General features: G+C 52.7%; 1 protein-coding gene across 1 annotated transcript in view; it reads left to right on the top strand.

The window, feature by feature from the left end:
* ARHGAP40 (Rho GTPase activating protein 40) overlaps positions 1-10,909 on the top strand; it is a 49,628-nt gene that overhangs the window by 20,923 nt on the left and 17,796 nt on the right. Inside the window, exons 2-6 of the mRNA XM_045295504.1 lie at positions 875-1,077; positions 2,573-2,793; positions 4,737-4,812; positions 5,301-5,449; positions 8,059-8,224. Of these exons, the coding sequence (XP_045151439.1) occupies positions 875-1,077; positions 2,573-2,793; positions 4,737-4,812; positions 5,301-5,449; positions 8,059-8,224 (815 nt within the window). The remainder of the gene's footprint in view (positions 1-874; positions 1,078-2,572; positions 2,794-4,736; positions 4,813-5,300; positions 5,450-8,058; positions 8,225-10,909) is intronic.

The raw sequence follows: 10,909 nt of genomic DNA, 5'->3' as shown, positions 1-10,909 counted from the left end.
TGTCTGTCTGTCTGTCTACATTTCTGCTTTAATCAGGTAGGTTGAAACCTTTATGGCAGTAGATCACCAGGTACTTTCTCCCTTGAAACCGCTGGTGGGTTTGAACTCTCAAACTTCCAGTTAGCAGAGGACAGCTAAGCCATGGCACCGCTAACGCTCCTTATGGGCATGAAAGATTGTCCTTCTTGCCCGAGAATGTGCCAAGAAGCAGAGCCGTGTGGCCTTCCCCCTGTCCCTGCGGCCTCGCTTGTTTACAAGGGATGCTGCAGAGGGAACAGCTAGCCCGTCCCTTTGCTGATGTCAAGCCGAGGCACCGGGTCGCCAACAAAAGCGTGAGTGACGCACAGGCCCTGTGTGCAACAATGCTCTCCTCACCCAGACAGGAGGCTGGCGGAGCTCAGCTTCAGTGGTGGGCACTGGTCTCCCGGGGCCTGCAGGGCTGGGGGCCTGTATGCACATCTCAGGTGGTACAGTTAAAGACCTTACCGCTCCCTGGTGGGCCCAGACAGAGAAATGGGGATGAACAAGTACCCTGTGACATGAATGGATGAACAGAGCAGCGGGTTCTCTGTGCTCAGGAAGGGCAGGGAGGCTCTCTGATCAGGAGACGGAATGGGCATGGAGAGAGAGATGGACTCAATACACAGCCTCTGTTATCTGAAAACTGTCTGCCTCAAGGCTTTTGATGCGGCGGCCTGGGTGAGAGACGCAGAGGCCACTGCAGACCATTCTCCTGATACGAGGGGCCTGTCCTCACCCTTGAGAAACAGACTTCGGAAGCTCATGGCCAAGCAACACAGAGCCTTAGGCAGCCCCCACCCTGATCAGACTTTGCCTGACTCCCTCCTCCTCCCCCACCTCCTTCTTGTTACAGCTCTGGCCCCACCTTAGGCCAAATGCATCTGCTTCCCCAGAAGACCTCCCCGCAGCAGCCGCCCTCTGCCCACTGTCCCCGCTCCCGGCTGTCCTTGGCAGAGAGCTTGTCCCTGGACGGCTTCTGGACAGAGGTGGAACGGCTCCAACAGCAGGCTGAGCAGCCAGAGGAGGCCGGCGGGGCCGAAGGCCAGCTCCCCGAGGGTGAGAGTCCTGCCTGGGAGCCGTGGGCTGGCTGTGGGGGGTGGGGTGGGTGTGAGCGGATGCTCCCATGAACAGAACAGCTAGGGGCTTCCTGGACGGTTGCAATCTCCCCCCTGCTCCCTCCAGCCTACAAGCCAGCAGGAGTCAAGATGGGAGGTGAATGCTTTCCTTTCATTAATTCCCTCAGCAAGTACTTACGACCAGCCTCAGTTCTGCCAGACTCGGGCAGAGAGCAGGGGACACAAAGCAAAATCTCTGTCCCTGCCTGCACGTGGGATTCTAAGTCCTCTGCTCAGGAGTCTCCAGTGTCCCCTGTCTCTCTCTGAGTCATCGACAGCCAGGTGCTCCATCACCTACTGCTGCCTCGCGGTGACTACCCCAACGGTGGTGATGGAAAGCAGCAATACTTCCCCGAGAGGGTGACCCCTCACTCCCGCTCTGGAGTCGCCCCAGAGTGCCTGCCAGCTGGTGGTGACCCTTAGCTGGACTGAGGAGGGCTGTGCACGGTGACGGTGGCCTTTTGGAAACAGATCACCAGGCCTTTCTTCCAAGGCACATCTGGGTGGGCTTGAACCACCACCCTTTGTGGTACAGTGCTTAACTGAGCGTGCCACCTGGGGGCTCCTGACCCTGGGGTTAGCAGGGGGCAGTGACAATCTCAGCACCAGCATAGAATGGACACCTCCTCCGGCCGGCACAAGGGGGTGCGGAGCCTGGTGGCTTTGCTGCGGGTTGCCAAACCCAGGGGGAGTGTTGGGGAGGCTTTCACACCTGCCTGATGAGCACAACACAGGTTGCCATGACACCGGGTTTGGTCTTTCCCTGGCTTTTTAAACTGTGAGGACCTGGTTGTCCAATTTGGCCAGCACTGGGCATGATGAGGCTTTCTTGCCCCCTCACCTCCCCCAGCCCCCACCCCACTCCACTCTCCAGTGTGTCCGAAGCTCTCAAGCCAGAGCCAGGAAGCCAGCACGCCCATGTGACCTGAAGACCCCAGTGTATTAGATTCATCTGGGGAGGACGCCCCAAGTGCAGAGTCCCAGGCGCCACTCTGAGTTCCTGGAGTAGGGGCCCTGTAGGTGCAGGTGGGACCCAGGCCCCAGCCCAGCCAGCACACCCCAGATTCTGGTTACAGCTTTGGGGGAAGGGCTGCAGCTGCATCTGTCTGGAGCACTCAAGCTTCCCAGGTCGCCCCTGTCCAGCTGGGCCCACATGACCCACATTCTAGAATCACAGTCTAGAGGTGTCTTGCCCAGCCTGCTCTGTGCTCACAAGGGGCTGCGGCCAGCAACACCCCAAAATATCAGAGGCCTGGTTTATTAGGTCTTCTCCCCCTTGGAGAGTCTGGTCGGTGTTGGGGGTATTAAGGGGCCTCGTGGTCGAGTACAGGTATGCTCTGTGTCTGCATGAGTGTGGTGTCTAGACAGGACGTTGGCTGACGTGTGACTGAGCCGTCGCTGTGTGTGTTCATCTGGTGTTGTCCCTCTCTTGGCAGAGGGAGAAGCCGAATCCCAGTGGCTGCAGGACACGGGCCTATGGGGCCTCCTTGGCGGCCTGGGCATGAATGGTGACCACCAGGGGCTCTTGTCCACCCTCACACAGACCCAGGTGGCTGCTGTGTGCCGCCGGCTGGACATCTATGCCCGCTCAGCCCGAAGACGCCACAAGGCACCTGTCAGGGATGTCAGGGACATCTTTGGTGGCTGCGATTCAGGGGTAAGTGGCACGAGGGTCACGGCAAAGCCTGCCTGCCCGGGGTCTCTGTGGTGCCATCATATGTACCGGGGCAGCGGGGTGCATGTGCGTGAGCATGTGCATGCGTGTGTAGAACACATGTGCGTGCACCCATGTGTTTCCCTGCATGCCCGGAGGCTCTCTTGCTATCTGGGGCCCTCGTCTGCCTGCATGCATCGTCTTACACCGCTGTGTGTCCCCGCGGGTCTGGAAGCTTCTATTCTCTCTAAGTAAAGAAACCCAATTCCGTGCCATCGAGTTGATTCTGACGTGTGGTGCCCCTGTGTTGGGGGGCAGAATTGCTGCATAGCCTGTAAACTGTGGTTTGGGCGGGAAATCATAGAGCACCTTGGCTCTCCACCCACAAGATACACCCGTTTCTGGTTCGTGACGTGAGTTACAATTCCATGCAAAGTCAATGCAGCAGCTCTCCCCCCCCACGTCCAGTCCTCCTCCTTCTCTGCCCCATGATGCCTTCGGCGCTGCGTTTGGGGGCAGATGCGGGCTTGCTGACTGACTGTTCCACACAGGGGCTATTATTCCATTTCTAGGGCTGTCTATTGTGTGGCTGCAAGGTGAGCCCAGGGGTGGGTCCTGTTCCAGGCTTGAAGGGTGCCTAAGGGCCCCAGTCTCAGGGGTCATCCCCCACACCACCACCACAGCCCCTCTTAGACCAGTAAGGTTGGCCTTTCTTTTGACTGAATTGTGTTTTACATTTCCTCCTGCCCTGGTCAGGACCTCTGTTGGGATCCCGATCAGAATAACGTGGCCCCAGTGGCAGCTGGGCACCTAGTTCAGTGCTTCTCAAAGTGGCCAAGACCGTCCCTAGAGGGCGCTGGAATGACCCACGGGACTGCAGAAGCAAGCACCTACATTTTTTACCTGGACTGTGGGCTAGAAGGCAAACATCTCTCATTGTCAGGAGGGCACTGAGTACTCTTTTTTTCTGAAAAGGGTGGTGGTAGGCCGAAGAAGGACTAGAGCCTACGGTCCAGTCCTACTGGTTTCCGAGGAGTGGAGGCTGTGGTTCCCAGAGCCCATTCCTCTCGAGACAAATGGTCACCCGAGGTTTTATGTTCGTCCCTCTTCCTTGCGGGGAAAGAGACCAAGAGCTGCATCTCAGGTGGCCGCCTGCCAAAGCAGAATGTAGAGCATTGTCTTTGTGGACGATGTCATGCCAGGAACCCAGATGTCCCCACGCCCAGTGGCTCATTCCCTCGAGGTGTTTTGTGATGGTTCAAGCGTGTTCTTAACTCGGCCCACGGCCTGCTCTACTAGCTCCATGGATATATTTGCAGGATGTGCAAACTCACATATGAAATATACTCTCCCAAACCTCTATTGACTCATGAATGCCCATAGAGATTTCTTGGCTGTAACCTTTATAGAAGGGAGCCCTGGTGGCATAGTGGTTACATGTTGGGCTACTAACCACAAGGTCGGCCGTTCGAAGCCACCAGCCAGCTCCGTGGGAGAAAGATGGGGTGTTCTACTTCTATATAGAGTTACAGTCTTAGAAAAGCGCAGAGGCAGTTCTACTCTGTCCTGAAGAGCCGCCGTAAGTCAGAGTCAACCCAATGGTAGTGAGGTTTGGTTTTTGTTTTGTTTTGTTTGGAATTTTTGTGGAATTAGATTACCAGGTCTTTCTTTCACAGCACACCACTTGATGGATCCGGACTGTCGACAGCCTTCAGGGTAGGACTCAAAACTCACTGTCATAGAGTCCATTCTGACTCATGGCGACTCAGTAGGATGGGGTAGAGCTGCCCCTGGGAATTTCCACGACTTCATGGGAGTAGAAAGCCTCCCTTGCTGCCACTGAGCAGTTATGGGAATTTGGGCAGGTGACCTCACCTCTCTGTGAAAATGGGGCTGTGCTGGGCCTGTCTCCCAGGCACTGATGAGGCACCATCTGTATTTACCAGGGGGGATCTTCAGCAGATGGAGGTGCAGGAGTGAAATGGAACATGCTCAGCTCCAGGTTATGTCATTATCCACCAGGTAAGTGGCTCTCACTCTCCAGGGGCACTCATGACCACTCTGGGCGGCACGAAGCAGTCTGCTCCGTGGAGGCTGGGCCCATTTCCTGGCCCTGCAGGCCCCTCACGTTTCCTGGTTGAGAGCAGCAGGGAGGAGTGCTGGGCTTCCGACAGGCCTCTGCCATCAGGCCTGGGAATCTGAGGCTGGGTGAGTGCCTGGACGCTGATTGCTTCCTGGAGCCATGGGTCTCCATGGGGAAACTCGCTTACTGGGACAATGGGGTCTGGTCTCTAATCCCAGTGGTGTGGGATGTTGAGTTTGAGATTGGGCCACTGCTTCTTAGAGCCTAAGAATTTGTTTCCTTGAATTATCAGCCGAGATCCTTCATCTTAAACCTTCGCTTGTTGGTGTCCAGGTGTCTTAAACAAGGACCCAGGCCTGGGTACTGCTGTGGGCAAGATGGGGAGGCAGCTGGTCCTAACTGCCACGCTGTTCTCTTTCCCCAGCAGCGGCAACACTGGAGGGACCCCAGGAGCAGGCCGGAAGGGTGGACACCTTCAGCATGGACACTGCCTACTCAGAGCAGGCGGCAGCACCACCCCAGAAGTGCAGGCCACCCCCTGAGGGCACCTGTGCCCGAAGCAAAGTCTCCCTGCCGGTGAGGATGCTGCCCAGAGGGTTGGCAGCTGGTCCTGGTCCGGAGGGACCAGCAAAGTCTTGCCCCGCCCTCCTCACACCCTCCATGCTGCCCATGGTAAACCACCCATGCACTCTGCTCACACTGCAAATATTCACTAAGTGACTGACAGACATCAGGGGAGCCCCCAGCTTACAGCCTTTCTGTTAGGGTCTTCTTTGGTTTTATGCTTAGAGATTGCTTCCACATTTAGCAAATGGATATCTATCTATCTATCTATCTATCTATCAAGAGAGATATTTCCCCCTAGTTGTTTCTATCTGTTTGAATTAATTTTATATTCTGGTGGGAGAGATCCAAATTCTTAACCTTTTTTTCTTTCAAATTTTGTCCCAGTCCAGTGCCTTCAAATTTTAGGATATCATCATTTATACTTCGAGTTTTAAGACTGAGGCAGAAGTGACAGTGCTCAAATGTTCACCATGTACAGCTTGAGTACACCTGTACAATCACCACCCAGGTGCCGAGGAAGAGCATTCTCTTGTTCTCTCTGGTTCCTCCTCCCCTGCCCTGTCAGCACTACGTGCCCCAACCGGGGCCTTCTCGCCTCAGGTTTAATCTTCTCACTGTTTCTAAGGGAAGGGGTTTTTCTGGAGCCCTCTTTTCTGTGGCCTGAGAACACCGGGGAATGTTTTAGGGGGGTGGTACAAGGCATTTTCCAGAAGACGGAAGAAAAATAGATGCATTTGAACTGTGGTGTTGGCGAAGACTATTGGAAGTGCCACCGGTGCCAAAGAACAGACACATCTGTCTTGGAAGCAGTACAGTCAGAATGCTCCTGAGGGGCGAGGATGGTGAGACTTTATCTCACCTACTTCGGATAGGTGGTCAGGAGAGACCAGTCCCTGGAGAAGGACATCATGCTTGGAAACAGGAGCGGGGCAGCCAAAAAGCGGAAGGCCCTGGGCAAGAGGGACGGACACAGTGGTTGCGCGGCCTGGATGAGAATCATGGTCAGGACGGTGCAGGGCCCAGCAGTGTTTCATTCTGCTGTATGCGGGTCCCGATGAGTTGGAACAGAATTGACGAGACCTAACAACCCCAAGGTGCAGGCCAGCTGGGCTCAGAGTGAAGGCTGGGATCCTTGATCTTCATCAGCAAGTGCTTCAACTCCTTTCTTTCAGCAAGCAAGGTCGTGTCCGCTGAGTAATGCAGGCTGTTTACACGCCTTCCTCCCATCCTGATGCCCCATTCTTCCACATCTAGTTCCACTTCCCTGATGATTTGCTCAGATGTTCATGGTACACCCCTCCCCCCAAAGAAAAGTCTAAATACTGAGTTTTTGCTCCTAGAGCATCAGAAACGATGAATACGCAACAGAGCTTTGCTTTCTAGCCTGGCTGGTTTGATTCCCCCATTTCCCTGTGAATTAGAATGGTAACAATGAATGAGGCCAACAGATAGGCACATATAGAACTTTCCTCCTGGGCCAGGCACTATACCAAGCGGTTCACATCCTCAAGCCATTGTAACTGCACTGTGAATGGCTGTCTGTATGCGTTATCTAATCCAATCTCCCCAACAACGCTGGGAGATAGATGCTTTTATAAATCCCATTTACAGACGTGAAAATCAACAGGCATAAGAAGTGTGTCATTTTCCAGAACTCACGGGTGGTCGGAATTTGAACTTGGGAAGTACGTCTCCATACCCACACCCCAAGCACTCGTTTACACTGTGGCCTTTCTCTGGCACTCTAGCGGTCAAACCCTCCAGGCTGAGTTGGACAAATCTGACCCTCCCCTTTGCTGCCCTTCACCTCTGGCCACAAGGCTGGCAGAGCTGCCTGCAGAGCCCATGCTGGCCTCTAGTCGGCGCTGGGGACACCATCTACTTGTGGCTGGAGGATGTGGAGCTTGGGCGCTGCGGATGGACTTGTTAGGTTTCTCCTGTTAGAAATACCTCGGTCCTTGGCTTCACACGAGAAAGCATTCACACCGAAGCCTAGTTTGTGATCCAAGTGGGTTTTTATAATGGAGAGAAGGAGCTTCAGGTTTTACACAGGGCACGGTAGAAACCTGAGGTCAGAGAACCGCAGCACTGGGGCAGAGGAGCAGCTGGGAAAGAGGGCTGTGGGCTCCGGAATCAGGTTTGTACTCAACGGTACTGGTTGACTCCATTGACTGAATTAATGTGGGCCAGCCTAAATGGGGCTAATCCCGGGTGTCCCCCTACCTAGTTGTGCCTCCCACCTAGGTGTCCCGCCAGGTTTGGAGCCTGAATTTGGAGCATGCCCAAACACGGTCCCAGTTCTGGCTACCCAACAGAGTGACAGAGAGTAGGAACAGATGGGTGACAGAGAGTAACCAAGACTATAAGCATCGAGAAGAGGCCCGGGGAGCCAGGCCCCTCCCCCAGGCCCTGATTTATTGGAGCCTTAATGTGTGTGTGTAGGGGGGGGGGAGCGGAATGGGAGAGGGGCTTGTTATATGCGCTCACTCTTGACATGCATTCCTTTGTGGTTACAGATGGGGAGGTAGAGGCTCGAGGTGACAGCCAAGTCATAAGAAGAGGAGCTTAGGTTTGCAGCGAGGGCCAATTCGAGACACTGTTTTTCGTTCCCGCCCTAGAAGTTTCGAATCCCCCGGGGCAGACTCGGCGTGACTCGCATGGGAGACTTGTCCTTGCAGGACAGGAAGAAGATCCGCCCGCTGGTCCTCATCGAGCTGACCGCACTCTGCGACGTCCTTGGCCTGGACCTGAAGAGGAGCAAGGCGGCCAAGCGGAGAGTCACAGGTCAGCTGTCCCCGCGCTCTGGTCATGGCGCACGGGGGGCTAGCGGCGCCCGCAAAGCCCGCAGGGGAGGGCTCTTCCGCCAGCACATGCTGCTTGCCCTGGTGGTGTGTATAAGGTCGGTTCCAGCTCACAGAGATCCGTAGCACAGAGCAGGGCCGCCCTGCAGCGTTTTCAAGGGGGGTGATCTCTACCTCACAGATTGTCTCGCCTTTTCTCCCCGGGAGCTGCTGGCGCGTTCCAACTGTCCACCTTTGGGATTGGCAGGCGAGCTTTTCACCACGGGAGGGCCTGAAGACATGCTTAAAAACAAAACAAGCAAACAGAAAAATGTACCCTCCAGTCAATTCTGACTCACAGTGACCCTACAGGGCAGAATCGAACTACCCCTGTGGGTTTTCCGAACCATGGCGCAGAAAGCCTCCCCTTTCTCTCGAACTGCTGCCCTTCCAGTTCACAGCCCTTGGAAACCCACTCTGTCACCACCGAGCGCCTTAGTGTCTCTGATGCTTCCCGTTCCATTTATTGTGTCTTTCTGCCTGTGGAACTAACTCCTGCTCACTGTAGAACATTTGAGAAATAGAGTAAAATACACACACACACACACACACACACACACACATGATTCAGATACAAGCACTGTTGACATGTATCTCATCTCCCAATTTTTTCATGTGGATGTGCATGCATTTTTTTTACTTAATATTATAGAATTACAGACATTCCCCACGAGTGTGTCATGCTACCTTACCAACACTCACAACATTCAGTGGCCTAAACCATTGACTCTATGCTTGCTCACGTGGTTGTAGGCACCCTGAGGGCTGGCTGATCTAAGCAGCTCTAGGGGCCAAGCTACAGGCTGGGTTTAATGTAGCACCATCAATTTCTGTCCTCCTGGCTTTATCAGACCAACTGGAGCCCCTGTTCTCTGGGAGGCCGTGGGAGAGACAGAAAGGCAAACCCACAACACAGCACCCCAGGAGGCCCCTCTGGCCTCACATAGATGTCTATCACCTGGTCAAGCCTAAATGTAGGGGCAGGAAGTACACACAACTTCTCTAGTGAGGAGAACGGCAAGTTCCCGTGGCAGAGGGCATGCAGGCAGGGAGGGGCACTGGATTTCAAATGATATTATCATTTACCACCAGCAGTTCTCAATCTGTGGGTCATGACCCCATTGGGGGGTCGAGTGACCCTTTCACAGAGGTTGCCTAAGACCATCGGAAAGCATATTTCTGATGGTCTTAGGAATCAAGAAACTGTTCCTCTATCTGTCTCCAGGTGAGTCAGTCCACATACAGAACCATACCCAGTGTGAAGACTGTTAGCCATGCTACACCATGCTTCAAGACAAAATTTCATATATTTGTCACTAGAAATAAATATTTCACAATATATAATTACATATTGTTTTTGTGATTAATGACTATGATTTAATTATGTGCAATTTGTAACAATGAAAATACATCCTGCATATCAGATATTTACATGATGATTCATAACAGTAGCAAAATGACAGTTATGAAGTAGCAACGAAAATAATTTTATGGGGTCGTCACAACATGAGGAACTATATGAAAGGGTCACGTCATTAGGAAGGTTGAGAACCACTGATTACCACAGTCTTAAACATTCTCTGAAAGCATGGTTTCCTCCTTGTGGCTCTGTCCTGATTTACACGTAGTGAACCATTTGCTGGGCAGTTTCCATTGGTTTACTTTTATATGCAACACAGTGGCTATTGTGACACACAGAACTGTGGAAGCATCTTAGATTATTGTAGGATGTACTTGTTAGTAAGGTGGCTCATGGACCTCATTTTCATCTGGCTGGCCTGACAACCTTAGGGAAAGTTTCACTGAGTGTATCTGTGGAGCCCTGGTGGTGTAGTGGTTACTAGTTGGGCTGTGATCCACATGACCAGCAGTTCGAAACACAGTAGCTCCTTGGGAGAGAGATGGGCCTTTCTATACCTGTCGGTAAACAGAAACCACAGGGTGTCGCGATGAATCAGCATTGACTCGGTGGCGGTGCGTGGTATATGGCGTCTCCCATGTGCCTGAAGGAGCCCTGAGAATGTGTAGGTTACAGATTGGGCTGTTAATGCTAAGGGAAGTTGTTCAAAACCACCACTGCTTTGAGAGAAAGATGGGGCTTTCTATTTCCATAAGTCTCTAGGGTTTGAGGGGTGGGGAGCGTGAGGGGAGTGGAGGAGCAAGCAATGAATTAGGGAGAGGTGGGGAGCACTAGAGCTGATTAAAAGCAATTTAACCATGGATGCCTGTGATATGTAAATACTATAGCGAGAAAACTACTAAGAAAAAGGAAGCCAAACTTGATCAAGGGTCACCATGAGTGAAGGAGAAAATTGTTGCTTAGGGGGCATTGAATTCGTGTTAGTGGTGGTGGAATAATTTGGAAAAGGAGATCAATAATGGTTGTACAAGACGAAGAGTAGAATCATTGTCCCTGAATTACACGAACATGTGGAACTGTGGAATATTTTGTTGTGTGTATATTTTTGCCACAATTGGGGGGTGGAGGGATTACATGAATAACAATGAGTACAAAGAAGAAGAAAATGTTCCAGAATTGAAAGTGGTCATAATTGTACAACTCTTCTTGATATGATTGAATTATTGAATTGTATGATATATGGATGAAGTGATAATAAAACTATTTTTT

The sequence above is a fragment of the Echinops telfairi genome, unplaced genomic scaffold, assembly GCF_000313985.2.
Source record: "Echinops telfairi isolate 266 unplaced genomic scaffold, ASM31398v2 ScPeMD7_5592;HRSCAF=6446, whole genome shotgun sequence".
In the NCBI taxonomy this organism is placed as follows: Eukaryota; Metazoa; Chordata; class Mammalia; order Afrosoricida; family Tenrecidae; genus Echinops; species Echinops telfairi.
Note: the sequence above shows the minus strand (reverse complement) of the source record. Positions and strands in the feature narration are given on the sequence as shown.